This window comes from Lepeophtheirus salmonis, chromosome 7 (assembly GCF_016086655.4).
Source record: "Lepeophtheirus salmonis chromosome 7, UVic_Lsal_1.4, whole genome shotgun sequence".
NCBI lineage: Eukaryota > Metazoa > Arthropoda > Copepoda > Siphonostomatoida > Caligidae > Lepeophtheirus > Lepeophtheirus salmonis.
The window spans coordinates 14,378,556-14,401,591 of NC_052137.2; the positions used below are offsets into that span (position 1 = coordinate 14,378,556).

Sequence of the window (23,036 nt, forward strand, 5' to 3'; positions counted from 1 at the left end):
TTTTTAGGTATTGATCACGTGGGTCTTCATTTTGCTACTTCGTTAAAAGCTTTAATGAGGGTGTACTCCAGATTTGGTGCCACTTCGGATATTATTGTACTCATGGACACAACAAACTTGGCATAGATTCAGTTTCTTTTTCCATAAAGTCGTGTAAACAGTAAATTGAAGAATCATGATTCTAAATAGACTTTGGTGCCTTTGCTTCTTGTTCTTTTGCTATAAGTTGTCAAGATGATTTGATTCAAGGGATTTATAATGTTTCCCGTGATAAAAGATTACTTTTCTGTCTTCGAAACGTACTAAAGAATGGATTACTCAGATATTTCATTTAAGTTTTACTTTTTACGAACTCAAGAATTCATGTCTCATTGTTGGCGATATATTACAACGAAGTCATTTAATGCTCAGTGAATTTTGAATAAGAGTTTAGGACTATCTCTCATCCTCAATTTTTGCACGGAAATATGAGGAAATTATGTTTGCCTTGACTTTATTAATAAGGGAAAATTAAACAATTGAGTTTTAGTCTCTAATGAGGGAAGCTGTTGGTATTTATTTCGGAGTCAAAGGCTCTTAATCTCTTGCAGAGCTGTAGTACTCGAGTCCTGATTCAAATAATGTTTTCAAGTACTCGTCTTGCACTCAGAAACATTTGGAGTCGAAGGCATGGGACTAGGAAAAGGTGGATTTGACTACACCACAGGCCTCTACTCATAGTAAAAAAATCATTATACAGCTTCTCAAGCCCTTCATAATTACTTAATATAACATCCACTCCTTATATATTCTTCCCTACGCTATTTTCCAACATTGACTTGAGTTTGACTGATAATTAATGCCTTCTAGTAACTATGCAGTCCGGAACAAAAAACACAACTCCTGCTAATATTATTATTAGCAGGAATCATCTCCTTCCATCTTGACAACAGTGTTTTTATCAATTTATTGATTTATAAGTTATATAACAACGAAACTCTCCCATCCAGGTCGAACAACAATAAAATGCAAAAATTAAATTCGATTAAGGTCTTAAGTAGAACTTTATCACCATGAATATATTAGAAATCAAATTACTTTAATCCGAATGTTAATAAATTTGGGAAAAAATTATTGATGTTAACATTAATTAAAAATCTGCGAAATATTCAACTATTCCTTCATGATCTTAAATCCCAGCAAGCAGTATTTTTCCATATTATCAGGTCAAAAATATAACTATGACATTATTGTAAATCATTTTTAGTAGCTAGTTCTAATTTGGTCCAAATTGATAAAGAACAATTTGTAATGAGCTAAGAGATGAATTCTTTTCAATAACTATTTATATATATATATATTGTTACTAGAAGGGGTATCATGGGCCATCAGATTCAGTTTATCTTGTCTGCTTGCAAAACTTCCAGATTAGACAGTTACTTTGTGAAATAAAATAATCTTTTGACATATTTGCTATCAAACCAGTGTATCAGATTCAGCAGAAAATTTTGTATAAGTTCTGTTTACAAAGCGTTGAAAATGTCCTCCGAGTACGACGGTCGTGCAGCCATAATTGCCACCCTCCGTGCAGGTTGTGCGCCTAAAGAGGTCATCAACTTTCTCAAGTTGTCCTCTGCAATTGTGTACAAAAATCGCAAAGGAGTTTAAAGAGTCTGGAGGGATGGGAACACCAGCAAGGAAGAAGGCAGATCGATCTACGTAAAAATTGGCTTCCAGACAATTTGTAGCTGTTCTGGTCTAAGGAAATGTGGTTCCCAATCTCCCCAGAATACAATCCTTTGGACTATCTCTTGGGGGGGTCTTGGAGAGGGAGTCCAACAAGCGAGTTCACAACAATTCGACTTCTCTGAGAGCCTCCATTATTGAAGCTGTGAACAATATGAATAAAGATCACCTGTTCAAGGCGTGCAGCAAGTTTCACGCCAGGTTGGTGGCCGTGGCTGAGACTGAGGGTGATTGGATTGAATTATTAGGTTCATGGAGGGTCCCTATGTTTGTATATAAATGGATTTATAAATATTTCTACTAATTTAAGAAATTAGAAGGTTTATGTCCTGCCGGTCTCGAAAATTCTTAATTGTATAATATCTGTATACTTTTGTTAGTATTATTTTGCATTTAAAACAAATATTGCTTGATTCTCATTAAATGAATTTGATACTACACTAAAAAAATATATAATGTAATATTAAAAGTATCAACCTAAACATATTTCACCTTTCTGTAGAAGTAAGATTATATAAAATGAATCAAAAAATAGGAATATAAAGTTTTTGTTAAGTTTGAAGAATAATATAAAGGAGGATCCCACTAAGTCGATGAATCGCTTCGCCGACAACGTCTCTGTGGCTCCTAGGACCATCAGGAGGGCTATAAACCACAACTTGGGATTATTTTCTTTCACAAAGACCCCACAGCACCTTCTAACAGAGAGCATGAAGGCCTGGAGGCTCGAGAGGTGTAAGGAAATTATCACCTGGATCAAGGCAAATGGGTCAACTGTGGAAATTTTCTCGGACAAAAAGATTTTCACAGTTGACCAATTCAACAACTGCCGGAACGACCGCTGGCTTGTGGAAACCAAAGAGGAGGTCCAAGGGGTTACCACATCAAATATCCGGCCCAAACTATGTTCCTCGGCGTTGTAGCTTCTGATAGAAAGAAGATACTTCTGTTCTTTTTCAAGCCTAGACAGAAAATCGACGAGGAGGCCTACTATATGGTGCTTAAGTGCACCATCTTGCCATAGCCTAAGACCAACTATCCGAAGGGTAATTACGTGTGGACACAGGACGGCACCCTCTCTCACACGTTCTCTAAGTGCTAAAAGTGGTAATTATTCAAAAGTGGTAATTATTCAAAAGTGTCTTCATTTCATTGGAAGTCACCCTTCCGGACACCCCTGTATACATACATACTTTAGATCTTAGAAATAGTAATGTAGTCTTATTAATGAACTCTTGGAGGTGATTTGCATGTAGCATAGAGCATGTGTACCTAAGGTCGACCTAAGTAGCGAGCAACTCGAGACTAAAGCTATTATTATTATCAAACATTTTTGTAGAAAAAAAGCCGTTTACAAATTAGAAAATAACAAATGTGTTCTTTTTGAGTCTTTGTATCTTCTTCTGAATGAAGAATTATCGCCATACCTTGTTGTAAATTATTTTAAAAATGCATAAAAAATAAATATATGTGTATTTATAAATATAATTTTAATATCTTCTATACACTAATGCTATTTTGAATGTTTCAAAAAGGTTATCTACTTTATAGGAGTAATTCATGTCCCCCCTTCCCCAAATCATATAACAGGCAGCTGATGTTGACAAGAGTCTTAATTTAGTCACACTCGAGTTTGGTCATAATTATGGTATTTGGAGATATTTATATTTTCGTATAAAAAAGTTGAGAACCACCGTGTTAGAAAAATATTATTGTGATTCCATTTTAACATAACAATAATTTATATTAATTAATATTTATATCGACTCTGTATTTATATTAAATATTTTATTTAATGGAATTAACATGGTTTTGTGTTTTATAAATATGTAGAACACAGTTTGAAATAAGATAAAACCTTACTCCAATAGAGAAATAATATGTAAAACATAATTTGCTAAGTTTCATTCGACTTCTATAGATATTTCTTCCTCTTTATCTCGGAGGTTATCACTTATCACATAACTTTTTATCGCAAGTAAGTCCTCCACGTAGCGCCAAAGTTCTTTGAATTTTGCCTTCCTAATTCCCAAATCTTTATTACCTTCTTTTATTTTGACATTCTGTTTTTCCTTGAGAACGATCATTTCGTTCTCTTCTGAGTCCATTTCTACAAGAATAATGTCTCTTTCCCCATGCCTGAGAGGGAGTCGAATCGCATTTCTCACTGAGCTTGGTGGAAGGCCTAATGATGAATTTAACAATCTTTCTATAAAATCAATTTCTGTTTCATCCACTTTAGGATCAGATAATCCCTCAAAGACGACAATCGGTAGGTCTTCTGCACTTTCATTATCACTTTTTGAGCTTCGAGCCAGATCTAATATTTCAACCTCTTCGGGTTTTTCGGAAGTTTGAGAATTTACTATTGGAGCAGTATTAACTTGATTCGGAAATTTTAAATTAAGAGTGTAATAATTTGGATTGCAAGAATCTTCAAAATCCTTAGTACCAAATCTTTCTTTAACTATCTCTTTTGCACCCATTTTTGTTGAAAATTTCTCAAGAAACTTTCCAGCCTTACATAGAAACACTTTAGGAGAAGATAAATCTTTCACTTTAATTTGATTCCAGATAATGGGATCTTCACTGTTTAATACCCCACTTGATCTGAAAAAGAGAAAACATTAACATTTCATAACTTATCTTAACATTGTATATATGATACCTTTCAAAATTTTGGGATTGATCCGCGTTCACTCTTGGAAGAGTTCCCCCATCATATTTATTTATCACACTCAAATGGTCCCACCAACCTTTGCATTTCTTGGCTAATTGTTGACATACTCCTTCAGAATCGTCCCTTCTACGATTTCCATATCCATAGCCAACTGTTGCAGCACGAACAAATGGATATATTGCACCATGTCTACTCATGACATTGGTTACGTCAGCTGCCAAATCCATTACACTGTCATATAAATACAAGAATACTTATAAATTAGTTAAATTATTTTAAAAACATTATCATTTTTAGATTAGCTGTAAAAATATAATAATCGCGTATGATGTCCTTTTCTTTAAAAAAATTAATAAATAATCATTCACATAATACCAAAAAATATGAAGTATTAAAATTGAAGATCAAATTTACCCTATTTTGTCATAATTTTGTTAAGCAAGAGCGTACTCGAAGCCCTCTAGACAAAAAAATGAATTTGCAACCAAAAATTACTTTTCTAATAAGTTCTCGTTTAATCAAATTTTACTTTAATTTTTGTTGTGTTTTTTCACAATTACCTAAGCAATGTTGAAGCATGGAAGAAAATTGTTCTTGAAAATAGTCGAATGACTATCTGAGAAATTGTTTGTACTACAGGATCCATGGCACCTATGGAACCAAGGGGGGTGGGTATATAATCTATATAATTTAACGACAATCTTTTTGGAAATAGTTAATATTAATGACTAAATTTTATTTTAACTCAGACCTTGGCTCCAAAATAAATTAAAATCAAGTTCTTGAAGACTACCATGAGCCAATATTAAAGCATTACAAAACAGTTAAATTATTGCATCGCCAATATTTCATTCCTGATTTCAATTATAGATCATGGAATCTATTTATATTAATTTCAACAGAATTTAGAGTAGACGCTGCGCGTTGTGCCGAGATTATGTACTTTTATCAATATACTTGATAATATCACTCAAAATATGAGTGTGACATTAAAAAGTCTTGCTTGTATTGTCATTTAAGAGAATGGGTATTCTCTACCTTTACTTAGTAGTTATATCCATTGTTAGATGTTCATTTAATATAATTTTTCCTTCGATTTACAACAGCCACAAACGTTTGATATACATAGATTAATTCTTAAAATGAAGGAACTTCATTTTGATTTGGAAACCAAAAAAAATTAGAGATATCCTACGTATCAAATTTAATTTTAGCCCTAGTTTTCTGATGCGATAGCATATTCTAAGCAATATTTGATTTTAGAAAAGGTACATATTTTTTTTTAAATTCGATTTTTCGAAGTATTATATTTCATATCCACGATTTAAATAGAATAAAGAAAGAAACATATATAGATAGTTAAAAAACATTTCAAGCTCAATTTTTTCCTTTTAACCCTGTCTAATCTAAAAGATAATAGCAAAAAAGATATTTAGATTCCAAAATCATGTCTCTAGCTTCAAAATTAAGGAAGTTATTACCAATTTATTATTAAAATTTTATGCCTTTTTTCCCGTAGTGTTTATGATATAAGTTATAACCTACACCAAAATCTAGGATATAATTTAATAAAACATTTGAATATAACAACACAACTTTTTTAAACATCATGAGAATTGAATCAAATTTTCATGAATTACAGAATAAAGTAAAGTGCAAAGGATGACATTTCTGAATACCTGCAATTAAGTTGTATAATATGAAATTGGAGTATATGATTATCTTCCCAAGCTCTCCAGACAATTACTGATTGTTTTTAAAAAAAGGAGAGGTTAAAAATTAAGACTAGGTATGTACTTTCATATTGCGAGTAATAAAGGTTGAAGGTGCTAATGTCGGAATAAAATTGATGTACGTCGCATCAACAGATATTTTTTGGAAACTTAAGAGGATACTTAATAAGTATTTTTTTTTATCCATTATAACTTTAATTTGACCCATTAAATTTAACTGTGATTTGGAAGACTATCCAAGGATAACTTATTTTACATCCAATTGTGTAATTAAACGAAGCAACGGATTGAAAAAAAATAAAATAATAATAATTGACGTCAAATTGATTTTCCACAATTTAAGTAATAAACATCCAGCATTTCTACGGGAATATTTGCAATTTTTAAGATTCAAAGCTTTTTTCACCGCTTGTTGTTGAAAATATAGATGAATGATATTAATTCATTTCAAAGTTTAATACTAAAAAATTCCAAAAAAAATTTTAAAATGTATTTATTATCAATAAAACTTGAGTAATACTTGTTTAAAGTTGAAAACGGTTTTTTCAGAGGCTCATACCTCCAAAAACGATAAATCCAGAAAGTATAAAAATATCTCATTTGATAGCTGAAAGTCTTAACTATAATTTAACAAAGTTTCCATTCAGAAAACCCTCTATATCTTTGTAATATTTCGGGGATACCCCTCATTTTTGAATGATCTTATAAGATCAATTTTATTAATTGACGAAAAGGCTTGGAAAAAAAGTGGGGGATCTCAAACATTTTGTTGCATAAATTGAAATAATTAATTAAATGTGGGCTTTCGTCACAGGAGGAATACACGATTTGTCAAATTAAGCAATTGTCTTCAATTCCGATGATTTTTTCCAATTTACCATTGGAATCAGATAAGGGATCTGAACTACTGATCTTCCAAAATCATAATTTCTATCATATGATTGGAGACGCTCAATCAGAAGTAATGACTGCTGAGGTGTTGAAAAATGACTTTTTTGTAGGTCAATCGTCGGAGTTTTTCTTGCAGCTCAGGTTTTCAAATGGTTCTATAACGATAAATAATATGCATCTGTAATAGTTTTATTCTTTTCCAAATAGTCGAAGAAGATTATTCCTTGTAAATCCATAGGACTGTCGCCTTAATCGATCCTGCCAATTCCTCGATTCAAACAAATGCCAAACAGAAAGAAATGGACCGATCTGGCTGAAAGTTGATTTGTGGTATTCCAAGAGATGTTACTAACTCAACATAACCTCGATATGCGCCATTTGTGTCATCTCCCGGACTTTGCACATACTTTTCAAACAACCCTTGTAGGGAGTGGGATTTCCTTCCTCTCATTACTGATGCCATCTAATCTAATACAATGTCATGATAGCTAATAGCTAACGTATTCTCCTCCAAAACATTTTTCAAATCGTCCGGCTTACAATGTCATTTTTCGGTTCCTTGCAGGTCATCTTTTATACAATAATGATTAAATCTTAAGGAGGTGTGCTATTATAACCACATAACTTCCATGAATTATTATTAATATTTAGAGTTGTATAAAATATGACCTCCCTGTGTGTACAAACATAATTATTTTGATATTTTCTCTTCAATAATTAAAGAATAATGAATACAGCTTTGGAAAATAAAAGAAACGCCCTTCAGATTGCCAACTAGAAGAAAATATCGACCTGTTAAGGTTATATTTTATTCAGTTATAGTCATACATATAACGTCAGCTTAAAAATCCAAAAATTTAACCTTCCCCCCTCTCCTATGTATTTTTTGTTCATTAACTGAGGAAAAGATAAATGAGACGTCCAATACCAACTACCCCCCCAATTCCTTCTTTCTGTTGACCTTTTATTTAAAGAAAATCAATTGTTTTATAAACATTACCTTTTTTCAGAAAATATTTTTTTTACATACTTTCAAGTATACTCTAGAAATTGGATGTCCATTAGGGTGTTTCTTATTATCATTTTTTTATTCTGTTCCTTCATTTTAATTTATAAATAAACAAAAAAGATAATATAAATATAATAATAATAAAGTCCAGGGCAATTATTAAAAAAGATACATGAAAAAACATTGTAGTTTAAATTTAGTGCCCCGGAGTTGTACCATATCTACTATAAATATACATGCAGAACAGATTCACTAAAACGAGCTAAAAATCTCCAAATTAAATGTAATACATAGAATTAACAAGATAAAACAGGATACTAAGACAAGCTTTTACTAAAATTCTTGGTTATTCTGTTAAAAACTCTTCCCTTGTTGGATCCCATAGATGGAATAAACTTGATCACTTCTGATGCTGTCGACCATGTATTCGTTACTACGTTTGGAATTTTCAGTGATAAGGCCACACATTTCGCAGAACAGCAAAAAAATTATACCCCTCACTTCTTCTACAACAATGACATCAGCTTGCTCACAATAAAAGCTTAGGAGAGTAAAGTCATTTGTTTTGGTTTCGGATGAAGATCTATTTGTTCTTCGTGAAAGTCCAAACAGCACAATCGCTTTCTGAAACTTTTTATCTCCGCCCATCAAACCCTTTTACATTTTATTAGGAACTCAAAAAAGTATTACATAGGAATTGGTGTATGGACAATGCCCATTAGGCCGAAGATAAAATTTCACCAAATCATATCTAATACCTTTTTGAGTTCATAATAGGTATAATCCGCTGCTTTAAAGCAACCAAGGGTAAAATTACGAAAAGTAATTAGAACAGCTGAATGGAGAATACACCAAATCTTTGTTTAATTGAAAAAGCAACCCACTTTACCTAGCTAATTTAAAAATACTCATACATACTGACGGTAGTACCCGACAGTGTCAGGAATGATTCAGCATTTTCTAAAAGACAAATTTTGCTTTAATAATATAGTGCACCGGGGAATTCCAAACTGGTGCGGAATGACAGAGTTTCCAAGTGGGGAATGACTGGTCGGACACTGCTTCAAAATGTCACCAATTTCAATCTATCCTTCCAAATTTTCAACCAAATTTCAAATCAAAACAATTTACAGACAAAAAAAAAGAAACCCTAATATATGAGGTATTGCAAGCCATGTTTTGGTAAAAGTGACAATATCATTGGAATAAAAATGTCAACAGTGGCTCCCCACAAGCTCACTCCTGTCGCGTCTCTCGATAACAGGTAGGTAACAGAGCTCCGATTATTAAGAAGTTACTCATGCGTCTATATATTTTTATGAAACTTTTATTTAATGTGTTGGGATTACATTGGATGTCAAAGGTTAAGATTTGTAAATACGCAGGGATAAAGCCAGGTAAGCTTGAGACTGGCTGCAGTGAAACAGGTTTTCCAACGTTGGTGCGTATCAGTGAGACTGCTGATAGCGACGTTCTTAAGAACATCAACCTCAACAAGCTGCTGGACGACCTTCAGCGCGTGTATTTCAGACTTCAAAAGAGACAACTCAATGGTGAACTTCACAAGAGATCCCTTCAGCTTTCGAGTTGAAAACTTTTGAAGCTTACCATTTTCTTCACCTAGTTTCAAGTCTGAAGACATTATGGGCCACACTGCATTGATTGTATGCTGGCGTTGTTGTGGCGATGCTACTCGTTGTATTTTCCCTACAGAGACCTGTACAAGTACGCGTTTTCGAGCATGATTGAGATCAAAATAAGATCAAAAAACCGTCTGATTCACCTTGAATCTGATTTGTACTGCACCAATTCAAATGTGGAAACGAACATTGAGGCGCTCGTCGAGGCAAAACAATTGCTAAAGTCTCAGTAACCTGTATGCGTCTAGTGTTGCATTTTGTCTATGTTTTTTGAAGGCCCAAATAAATTGAGAAAATATATGAAGAATCCTTTCATATGTATTTTATCTCCATGTGATATCTGTTAGTAAATAAAAAAATTAATACAAAACCATTTTGGCCTGTAAAATGGCGCAAAAAATGAATGAGTATATTGACGAACTAAACATTGCAGGGGTTAAAATCGAATTAGTCAAATACCGATACTGTGGTGGGAAATGGAGAGTTGGCTCACTAAAAAGTGGGGAATTGGAGAAAAAAGGTTAAGAACCACTGATATAGTGAAATCTTCATTGTTACTCTCTGTTTTTAGGGATACATTCACACGTAACTACTCAATCCTTAGTTCAATTCATATGACGTGCTCTCTCCTTAAGAATGAAAGAATACTAATAAGAGTTTGATAATTTTTTTTTGATGGGAGGACTGATGCCTATTTTAGCCTTTAGAGCGCTCACTAACAAAAACAAACAAAATTCATTTTAACATGGGAGCGCATATATTTTATTCAAATTTTAGCATACACATGAATAACAGGGGCGACTCCAGTATTTTGACTTGTATATTAGTACTTTGCTTTCTCAATTTTCGTTTCGGACAATATCCTCTCATGAACACACCTGCAATATTTCATCAATAGGACTTCATTTTTATTTCTGACATCAAAATATATTTATAATATATGTCATAGTTTTTTCATAAATTCACACAGACAGACAAATTTTACTTTATTAATTAGAGCTCATACTATTATTTTTATAAATAAATTTTGACTATCATATAGCCATATAAATGTTTAGCTACGCCTTTAATTTAAATACAGTATCAAATAATGTACTATTTAAGATTTTAATATAATGAAATATATACTTTGTAAGTTATATTTAAAAAATTGTGGAGAAATAATATGACAATGATTGTCTCAGAGATAAATAGTAGTTGGTGTGATGGACTTATTTGGCTAACTACCAACTAATTTCGAGCCTTTTTTGTCACATTTTTGGAGGCAAGGCTGCGTGATACACTATAGATAACGATGCGTTTACTTAAAAATGTTTTAATCAATTTATTAATAGCTTAAATTTACGAATTTACGCTTCATACACATTATTTTGTCTCAAATACAATGATGATCAAGTGACATTAGGTTTGTTGATTTGACATATCATAATTCATTTATGTATTATCATCATTAATTCAAGGACATTAAGATGTTTGTCCCCTGTTAAATATTATCCTCTTTAGTGGAAGAAAGTTATATGTGTACCCAAAAAATTAAATAATCGTTATGACATTTCAATAAAAAATGGATAATAAGAATTTCCATGGTCAAGGTAGACCTGAGGGTCTACCTAGATACTAATAAATAAATAACTAATCACAACATAAATAAAAGTTTATTTTATATATAACTTGTAAAAACTATTTGTCTCTAACAACTACAACTTCAGTGTAGAATGTTTATGATAAATGTAAACAAACAATGTTCTTTAAAAAATCAAAATTATTAATAAAATAAATAAAATAGAATGTTGTAAATTGTTTACCAAAAAATAAAGCAAAAAAAATATATATATATTCAATGTGGTTATCAAAGTACTCTGTGTAGAGCCCCAAGGCTCCTTGAGCCAATTTTATAAATATTAAAATACCCACCCAGCCAATTTTATAACTATCATATAAGTATTTCATATTATATTCGGAATATTACCACAATAATGGAAAAGTTGATGACGAACCCATATGATATTAATTTAATTTGACATAAACTACCAAAATATTATAGTAATTCAAATTAGTGTAGCGAAAATAGTTAATTTATGAATAATGTTTGGCCTTATTCAGGACTAGAGAATATAAATGATTTTAAAACCCCTTACTTAATGGAACTGACTTGTTAAGTGTCTGGCCTTATTTATTCGGTCAAGTATAGTCCAGTTTTAGGACCAGTCTTTAACTGTCGATCCTAGGATTTTTTCATAAAAATATTGATAGTTTATTAAGCCTAATAAGATATATACGAACATTGCACAATCTTGCAAAAAATATTTATTATAAGATTTATATATACCATATATGGATTCGATGGGACTACGGTCTTCGGTTCTAAATAAAACCTGACACAACACTAGAATAGAGTAGTGCTGTGTTCGTTCTTACTAAAGACTGAAAACTGCAGTCCCTTCCAGTTTAGTCTTGGTCCTATCTAGTACAGTTCTGAATATCAGTCCAAAAAACTTATAAAGTTCGGTTGTTGATGACGTCGGTCAACTTTGTTTAAGCAGTTCTGCTGGTACTGACAGTCCTAAGGACCCGTACCAAAGACGATTGGACCGGTCCTAAGACAGTACTGAACTAGACTGAATAAATAAGGACATACACAACATTAGATATGATTAAACTAGGAAAACTTCAAAGCCACAATATAGTGCTGAGATCCTGACCCTAGTAATAAACCAACAATCAACGTCAGGGGCGTCTACAGGATTTTATTTGGAGGTGGGGGGGAGGGGTTAATTATTTTTTTCTTCTGAGTTTCTTTAATAATTTTTGACTTCAATCATCCTATTTATTTATTTTGGAGGGGGTTATAGCCCCTTTAGTACCCCCCCCCCATGCGCGCTCTTGAACTTTTATACCCTAATAGAACATAAACAAACGATTAAAATGACCTCAAGATGATGCATATATCTTTAGTCTATTAAACAAGCGGCCAAGAAAATCAGGTTTATCTAATAGAAAATGAAGAACTGAGTTATATATCCATAATCAAGAAATGACACAGCTATCCATAGTCGAGTGAACAAACGACACGACTAAACAAATAACGTCCATAGGTGCTAGAACATTGTAGGTAAAGACACACTGCCTCCTCTCAATATTTAAAAGACAATAACTATGTATTTTTTAGTTTTTTTTAAAATTTATAACATTATTTTATTAAACTTTTGAATCGGTTCCGGGTTCCTTACAGACAAAATGGTACAAATATCTCCAATTCATCAACTCATTAACATCAATAAGAATATGTTTGTATTTAATTTAAACTTTCATTTATCAAATTTTTATAAAAAACATGTAATTAATTAACGCTCTAATTAATTTAACTCTCATTTTATGTGCATTATATATATTTTTCATAATTAATTATTCATTCGAGAGAAAAAATCACCTACGTTTAGAACTTATATCTACGAGTTTTCATAGGCACTCAATATTTTATGTATACGAATAAGGAAGATATTATTTAACGCTATGCGCATATGTATGTTTGTGATGACAATACATTCTAATTTCATAGTAGTATAACCTTATTCTTGAAAAACGAAGTAGTAAAATACACTTTTACATTCGTTGCTAAATATTTAATAAGAGTTGACAATCCGATCTATCTAATATTTAATATGTACTAATATGGGGAAAAAAATGTATGTAAAGATTTATACGATCAACGATTTTACAAGGGATTTTTTTACAAAAAAGTTAGCACACAAGAATGCACAATAAGATACTTATTTGAAATTTTAAACAAAAATATAATATAAACAATAGATAACTCACTTCAAATATGATTATGTAACCTCCCTTTTAAACGACGAAGAAGTAAATGCAGAGCTTGACAGCCAGGCTAACACTGAGCTAGTAAAAAACAGTTGGATTATTGCAGAGTAGCCTGTTTCTAGCCCGTTTAGCTACTTAATGCCAAACTTTAAATTTAATGACATTTAATTATTTTTATGATATCCCCCTCTCTTGATAACCTCGGCCACACGGTGACGGAAACTTTGGCTGGCGCGGGTATCTCTTGCAGGATCCAGTATTGCCATTGTACTGGCTCTGGTTTCTTGAAACACAGGAACCGGAGCCGACAAAGTCGAACCGAGACCAGAATCGAGACAGTAATATATTGCTTATCGGTTTCGGCACTTGTCCTTATTTTCGTTTGATGTATTTTTTGCTATATTTATAACCTTTTAATATTCCATCCACATAAATTTAATGTAAATGAAATATGTCGTTACTTTTAATTGTATCACACAACCTTTCATCAAAAAAGAAGGAGACAAAATTTAGGTCCCCTACTCAGCTTGTCGGGGCCTATAATATGAGAAATATAAATTTCTTAACCAGGGTTCCCCAAAGCTTTTCTATGCCAGGGCCCCTACACTAATACATTTTTAGATGAGGCCCCTTTATATGAAGCATTTGCACTATGTATCTGTAGACTGAAATCAATCCTCAAATCCTCTTCCCTCCCCCTACATTGAAATCCATTGTTTTAAGCAATTTTAATTCCCAGCTCCCCAGTTAGAACTTGGGACACTACGAACTCTGTGTATAAGGTAGCTGCGGCTCTGTTTGTACCGAATATTTTTCTTGCGACACCCCTTGTTTTAAGTCCCTATTACCAAACCGAGCCTGTATAAAAAATAATCGAGACTGATAAAGCTTAACCGAGACCGGTACCGATAGAACCACTTAACCTAAAATGGGCACAACCTTGGATGAGGCGCCGTATAGCCCAGGTTATCAATAAAGGTGGATCTGATTATAAATAATTGAATGTCATTAAATGTAGCTTTCAAATAATAATAAAAATATTGTTATACTCCTTTAAAGAGTTTCCCAATTTATCTGGACTACCCTGTGTATACCCTATAAATGAATATATATCAATAATAATGACTTTATACCATTTTCAATGTCGGAGGGATATCACTCCCCCCCCCAATCCCCCTACAACTGAAGCACTGTTAATAGTGGTCAAGTTGCTTTTTAAAGCCCCTGGTTCCAGCTATTTTGCATTCCGTAACCAGATCCACCCCCTCCTCTACCAAAAAAAAGTAATGAACAGAAAAATATTTGGGAGACTGAGATAAACTCTAGTAGGCATATGCATAGTTTATATATTTATCTGGTGTAATCATTGTTAGTAAGTAATTATATAGATATTAAGTGGAATTATGTCAAAGGAATAAGCATCAAGTTCATCAGAGATCGATGAATTGAAAATAATAGGTAAGGATTTTACATATTAAATGGGGAGTAATGAAGTATATATAATATTACTGTATTATATCTTTTTATTAGATATATACATCCTTGAACCTTAAATATGTATAACATGTGTCGATACCCCGTTTAATATTCAAAATCTACATAGTACGGGGTGTCATTACAAAACACTCAATAAAAGTCACCATTTACAAACGAAAAGAAAAAAATGGTAATTCTCTTCCTTATGTCCACAAAATCAATTAATTGGCTTTTTTGAAGTACTTTTCTTTATTCATAAATCAAATTACCTACCTTATAATTGCAGAACTGGGGATTCCATGTATCAAGGATGAAATAAAAGCAATTCCTTTAGTGATGAAGTTAGCATTTTTAATATTTACAATCCCTGATCCAAGGAATTGACGAGTTCCGAAAGTTCCTCTTCTTTTTTGCGATAGGCGATTATAAAATGAAATGATTCCATTTACAATGAAGTCTCCAATAAACCTGAGTTTGCCTCGTCTTTGTATCACGTGAGAAACCCATATCCTTCTACCGTTTCGATTCACATTTGGAGAAGGAATCATTGTAATGACTTGATCCGAAAATTCTTCACAAACTGTTTTTTGAATGCACTTTTTGTGAACACTGTCCATGGCAAGGAGGCCTCCAAAAATGTTTTTAATGCCGGATATATAATTAAAATCCGACTGGGATATTGATAAACAAGGAAAAGTTAAAAGCACAAACATAAAAGATCCATTCGTTTTCATTGTTTTTATCTATTGTTTATAAATACGTATATATAATATACGAGTATATAGGTAATAGGTACGATGATGAATGCCCACAGGGCTCCTAAAAAGGAACTGAAAGCGACGAAATGAAATGATGTCCTTAATATGATCTCTTTTTGACCTGCCCGAAAAAAAAGGTATGCTTCCTTGATAAATCCTCGGGTGTGACGACGGGTATGCAAATAGAACTGAGATTCAGGAATGAGATTCACCTACTGAAGAAGTATTCACTATTTGGGTCATTTATTAATGGTAAAAAAATCATGATAAGAATTATTTTTCCTTATTAGTCGTTTGTGTGTACCTACGAGTATACATCGCCTATAATATTAGTAGCTGGTTCATGTAACTACCCATGTTAAATGCCTACAAATATATGCATCGTTTCATGAAAGGTTTTTTTATCAAATCATAATTACATACTTATTTAACTAACTTTTTTTTACAATTAATATATATTAATAAAAAACACATTTTTTTTTTAAATATACATAATTATGAATTTATATAAGATTAGGATCCTGTAAACATCAAATATTTTGATATTTTATTATTAATATATTAATGTACTCGTATATATTATTTTAAATATTTCTAGTTTTAAAATTAAAATTTTTTATTTTTTTTGTGAAAGCATGTGAATTTAAGAATATTGTAATGATATTAATTCAGAAAATGTATCCAATGGAGACGAAATCGTTAAATGCTACTGATCTTCTAAACAATTAGGTTTTATTGTGTTAATTGAGTCAAGTCACTCTCTTTTAAAATAATATATATATATTTACGATTCTAAAAAAAAAAAAATCCCAATGCCCATGCGATTATAGTAAAAATTCCCCAAACCGATTCTGATTCTTTAATAGTTAATATAATATTATAAAAAATGCCTTTTTGCTATCAGGGCTTCCACCAGATTATATATATATATTTAGCAAGTACCGCTTAGTTTTGGATTTTTTTTCCAAAAAAAATCAAAATATTATCATTCGGATGAAAAATTAAAATTTCATTTTTAAATTTTTTTCCCAATTCAAACGTTATATTTCAAATATACAATTTGATGTTTAAAACTTTTCAAAAATTCACAAATATTCAAAAAAAATTCAAAAATCCACAGTTATTCACAAAAAAATTTCAAAAATCCACAAAAAAATTTCAAAAATCCACAGTTATTCACAAAAAAATTAATTTGATGGAGAAAAATTTCTTACTAATTTACAGATAATGAATTTTTTTGGAAAAAAACATTGAAAAATTTAATTTTTTGAAAAAAAAATATGAAAAATTAAATTAAATATTAAATTTTGTAGTAAAAAGTAAACATTTCTTTATATCATTTTTAATTTGGGGAGGGGGCTATTCTAATAATAAATAAGAATCGGAATTACAAATTAAACATTATTTTCCCGATGCCGATTCTAGAAAAAAAAAACCCCAATTCTCCGAGTTTCGATTTCAATTAATCTTCTAATCACCAATATATATATACAGGTTGCGACACCATAATTTCCTTTTTTCTAAAGGTCTTAAGACAAGTTTTATTAATCAGAAAAGTTTTTTTTGTTTCACAACGGCAGTAAATATTAAAAGTAAATTTTTTAAAGAAAAGTTTCAAAAATACTTATTTATTCACAGAAAATGAAATTTTCTGGGGGAAAAAAAAACATACACATACACTGAACTTCTGTATTTTATAATTATGGATGATTATTTTTTGGTTTTTCAAAAACCTTTTTGATTACAATATTGACGATTTGGTAAAGGTCTTAAAAATGCTGGTTTTTGAGGAATAAATTGCCCAAATTATACGAATCTAAAATTTTTTGTATGACATCAAATCTGATGTCCTAAATTTAGCCCTCTAGCAGGATTATCTGTGGAGTTATTTGCGTTAAAGGAACGTTGCAAATTTCATATTATGATGATTATTTAAAAAAATCGGGTATTACAAAATTGAAGTAATTATCGGATTTTCCTATAATGCACCAATAAAAAATCGGGTGTTAAATTGAAGTGAGTTTCATTCTATATAATAGTTTTTCACAGCATTTTCTTGGTTATACTATTTATTTTGATGCCAAACACACGTTCTTCACTATTCCAAGGCATGATATCAACTGATTTTATTTCTAAGAAAACTTTAGAATCTAAAAATAAAACCAAGTCCCCCTTGTTACTATATTTTCAGTCTGATTACCACGCATTATAAAAAAGGAAATTATTTTGTAGCACCCTATATGATAAGATAGATACAAAATTGTTGTTTGTAAGTTGTTTACAAGGAGGGACGAAAACAAAAGTAGGCCCTCTGCTACAATATAAAACGATAGTGGAAAAATTGCCCTTTAATTATTTTGTTATTTTTTTGTTAAATTTTTCTCTTCAATTTTGTCTGTTTGAAATTTTTAATAGTTTGTTATATCTAATCCGGAAGATGCTCCTTGAGGACCTTGTTGATACCAAAAGATCTGATTCTGTCTTTTCCTTTTCCGTGGTTCTTGAGGTAAACCCAGAGAAGGTAGATGCATTTGGCTCTAGAATCTTTTTTCTCTTCAATTTCGTGTATTTGAATTTTTGATAGTTATCTATATCTCATCCGGAAGATGCTCCTCGAGGAATTTATTGATACTTGAAGCTCTGATTCTGTCTTTTCCGAAAATCTTGGTCATTTTCTTGTCTAGAGTAAAGAATTTGTTTGTTTGTGAGGTCCTGGAGATGGTGCTTCTTGAGGTAAACCCAGAGAAGCTAGATGCATTTGGCTCTGGATTTTTTTCCCTTACCGACATTATCGGAAAGCTCGTCTTGGTTAAACTGGATCCTATAACAGGGACGTCTGAAGTGGTTTTTTCCCAGTTGACGCCCTTTAAGAGCGAGAGTAAAAAAAAAAATACTATTTGTACCATTGTAGGGAGAGTAAAGGAAAAACTGATTTCGTACACGAGAGGAGACTTTTATAACTTGCTACTGAAAAATATATTTCCAATCATTCAATGACAATTGTAACGTGTCTAGTACAGCAGTGGTTCTCTATTGAGGGTACACATATCCCTTGGGGTACTTGAAGGCACCCCAGAGGGAAAATAGAATTTTCAAAAATATAAATACTTTAAAATAGCATCAATTTAAATGTGTATTGGCCACAGATCTAGTATCTGACTCTCCCGCCATCTTTTTTTTTTTTTTTTTTTTTTTTTTTTTTTGGGAGTGAAGAAGAAAAGAAGAAGAATGAGTAAAGTTAAATAAAACAGACAATTTCCAGTTTTGTTTTGTTTTCAACTAAAAATACTTGGTGTTGGTTAGGGGGCACTTGGGTGTAAAATTATCTTATACGTGGTGCATTACTCAACAAGGTAGATAATCCCTGTAGTATTGTCTCGTCCTTGAAGTAATTTCAAAAAATACATCAATCTCCAATTCTTATTTCTGCACCTTTATTTAAATAATTAATCGAGGATATCTGAAAAACGCTTAAGTTTTAATGTTGTTTTAAATGACATAAAATAAGATATTTTCAACAGCTTCTCTCTATTTTTTATTTTAATCAAATTAAAAATGTATTTCCTTGATCCATTAAAAAAGGGTAACAGTTTACATTAAACTTATCTCAGGCCCCTTAGATTTTTGGGGGCAGAAATGGGATACACAGTGTCGTTACTATAAGGGCACTAGAGTGCCGTGTAGTGATATACCAGTCCTTATTGAGGAACGAGGACTGCAGTCCAGTCTCACTTGTTGATCCATAAAGAAGGTAAAATCGATCCCTCGTCATTGTTTCTCCTTTTTTAATTATTCATTTATACACTATAATTAATTATCTACCTAAGTAAAAAACTAATATGGCCGTATTATATAGCAATGTAATTAGGGGCGTCTGCAGGGGGTAGGCTGGAGGGGCTGTAATCTCCCCCCCCCCACTCCACCCCAAAAAAAAGGATTTTTAGTTTCTAGATGTTTTTTTTGGTTAGGATGAAAAAAAAGTCACGAAAATAGGTGTAAAAATTAATTTATTTCGTAATGAAATTTGAAAAATTAAATTTTTAGGAGAACAATTTCAAAAATCCACAGCTATTCATAAAAAAAATTTCAAAAATTAACAGGTGCTCACAAGAAATTAAATTTTACATTTTTACTGCCCCACCAGCCCACACCATAAGGGCTGCCCCTGATGATTGACTTAAATGTATCTATTACAAATTGGGATGTATATATTTAGTATATACCGTGGAGTTAGTGCAAAGTTGACGTAGCTGTCAATTTTTAGTACCCTTTGGCAAAAACTTTATCGGCGACAACCACTTTTCCGACCCAACAAGAAAATAAAAAATAAAAAAATGGGGGGGTATGGGGGTGTAGGACACATTGGCAAATGACCACTTTGCCCCAAAATTATTAAACATATATTGTTGATTCATACTGCAATACTATGTAATTATCTTTTAGACCAGTGGTTCTCAAACTTTATTGAGTTCGACCCTCAAAATATGTGACTAGACCATGTACAACCCTTACACCTCTCATTGAGAGATGAATATAAATTAGATTACTTAAAGGCCATATTAATCCTATAAAGTTCAACCCAGAAGAATATAATCTAATTAATTTGACTTTATTAATAAAAAAATTAAGATTTTAATTCTACATATATTGAAAAATATATTCTGGAAAATGCTTTTTACAATTATCCTGAAGAGACTTTTAAAAACTATATGTATATGCATCATTATTCAAGTTTTGATGCCACTCAAAGTTATAGTAATTTAAATTACATTATTCTTTTTTGGAAATCCTTTCGTGACCCCCACTTGTGGAACTACTGTTCCTTACTACTCAAATGAAAAAAACATCTTGATAATTAATTAGTTAGAGACGAACTCAAAATAGAGAAGTGTCGGTCAGGATTTGACGAGGTACAGAGTAGCTCCAGCACATTCGATCTAAACTATTGATCCATTCACATTGTCTATTGAATCTCAATCATTTACTCCTTCTATTCTTTAAATATATTTTATCTTTCTAATATATTTATTGGGCGGTTGTCATGATTTTTGTTCCAACGGTTTCATTAGAAGTTTGATCCAACTTTTAAATCATCCTCATAATTAAATGAATCAATTAACACATAATCATTGCAACTCGTGACAAATAATTAATCATTTTATCTCCTAAAATTGGAGTACATACTATGATTGGGAATCATAATTACATAGTATTACAACATGAATCATCATCAAATGTATATATTATTTATTTCAGCAAAGTGTTTGCGCACTGCTAGAATCAGTTTGAAAGCATAGTGTTAAAAATTTGTTTTAGTTACGTCCCTTTTGCATTAGACCCACGATATACAGTATTAAAAAAGTTTCTTGATTTTTGGTAAAGATTGTTTTTTTGTTAATTCATAACATATTGCATGAATTAATGAGAAAAATGTGTTCATTGCAATGTGCCTCAGTGCAATGCTCTCTGAGGTGAGATTGATTAATCTTTTAGGAATAATCAAAATTAGAAAACTTTCTCACACCCCAAGACATTACTCATTATACATATAAATTGAAAATGGACACTTTAGTGCAGAACACTCGCAGAGCAAGTTACGTGTACACACAGTCCAAGTTATTATTTGTATACAACATATAAACGTGTATAATAGAGCTTGTGCATGCCATTTACTTATAAATTTATTCAAAATCCAAAAGTTATGGGGTTTAAAAAGAAATCAGGGATAATTGTAGGGGTTTTTTTTTCAGGTGCAAAAAAATGGATTTCCAACTTACTATTGGATTCGTAGAAATTTTTCAGGACATTCCTTTGAATATAATTTTGACACTTAAAAATTGATGTTTGACTGAAATATTTGTCATTTCAGTATAATTTTTCAATTTATTACTGACTTCTTTTCAACAAACATACATTTTTAATTTTTAAGAAGAAATGTAATAAAACGATGCATTTTTGAACTAAAATATTAAGCCTTAATCCATATTTTTAATTTTTAGAGCATTTTCTTCGGTAATTTTTAGAATATTTGCAAAAATGAGCCAGTTCTTAAAGATTCTTTTTTCGACAACATTATTCTTCATAACTTTTTTTAGTTTTGCAAGTACGAAAAAAAACTTGATAGGTTTGTATTCCACTTTACAATGCCGATTAATTATATGAACTACTTTTTTTGGCAAAATTTGTGCAAAACAGTTTTTTTTTAATTCTCTTCGCGAATTTTGATTTGTCAATATTTTGTCAAAAATACAAGATGAACTTCTTATGCAGACAAAAATTTCATACATATGTGTTGGGATATTATTTGAAGTTTGTAAAACTATTTTTGTTTAAATTCATAATAATCAATTTCAGATAATATGAATTATAATTATATAATTATAAGGCTCACCCGCACCGACAGGGGTCTTAAAATTAAGAAGAAATAACATTGACCATTGTCAATGTTATTTGCCACTCCCTCCTTGGCTTGAGCAACGCCTAGTAACTCCTTGCTAGTTGTTTCTAAAATGAATAGTTCTATTCATTGTAGCATTTACTGGTTTTCTACATAAAATAATAATATGTGAGTAAATTTATGACAATTTTGAATTCGAAGGTGATTCAAGTGATATAATTTTGCTTTAAATTTGTTTAGAATAATATTTTTGTAATAAATTGGCTTTCAACGTTTTTGTACAATTTTTGTTGCGTATACGACTACTAATTTTTGTCTATTCATGAAAAAGTTATGTTTAAAATGTTTCAGTCTTTAAAAACCGTTTTGTAACCTTTTAGAGTGATTTGAAAATGACATTTAAAGAAATATATCTAGTTATTAAGGGATTCAGAGGTTTCAATTTTAAATTTATGATCCTGAATTTCAAAAGTTCCTTTACTCATGTGATACAGAAGAATTTTTCATTTTGAAGAAAAACAAATTGTATCCCAACAAACTTCTTCGGATATGTAAACGATCAAAAACACTATACTGACTTCTCAATGAAATCAAATAAGTATCAAAGCTCAGTCCAAAATTGTATTGCTAGTTGCTGAAGTAATATATTCTACTGTTATGTGGAATTTCAAAGTAAAATCTATACATAACTGGAGAACCGCTAATAAGTGTAACTATTTATTAAATAAGAGAAGAAACTAAAATAAATTTCTAGGAAAATGTTTCAATATACTGAAAGGTATCAAAGTGTCATTCAAATACCATAAAGAGTGTTTTTATGTATATTTTTGGAATGATGTAGTTATTTATAAATTCATTTCCCAGATTATATCCAAATTAATTATTATTGAAGGAGTATAATGTACATA

The 23,036-nt window shown here is 31.3% G+C and overlaps 1 protein-coding gene across 1 annotated transcript; it reads right to left on the reverse strand.

The window, feature by feature from the left end:
- Nucleotides 1-3,380: 3,380 nt before the first annotated feature.
- LOC121122084 (uncharacterized) lies at nucleotides 3,381-15,931 on the reverse strand. The gene is made up of 3 exons (XM_040717097.2): nucleotides 15,247-15,931; nucleotides 4,394-4,636; nucleotides 3,381-4,335 (listed from the first exon to the last, which is right to left on the reverse strand). The coding sequence occupies exons 1-3, from the start codon at nucleotides 15,705-15,707 to the stop codon at nucleotides 3,630-3,632; spliced, it is 1,410 nt and encodes a 469-aa protein (XP_040573031.1). The 5' UTR covers nucleotides 15,708-15,931; the 3' UTR covers nucleotides 3,381-3,629.
- Between the last annotated feature and the right edge of the window lie 7,105 nt (nucleotides 15,932-23,036).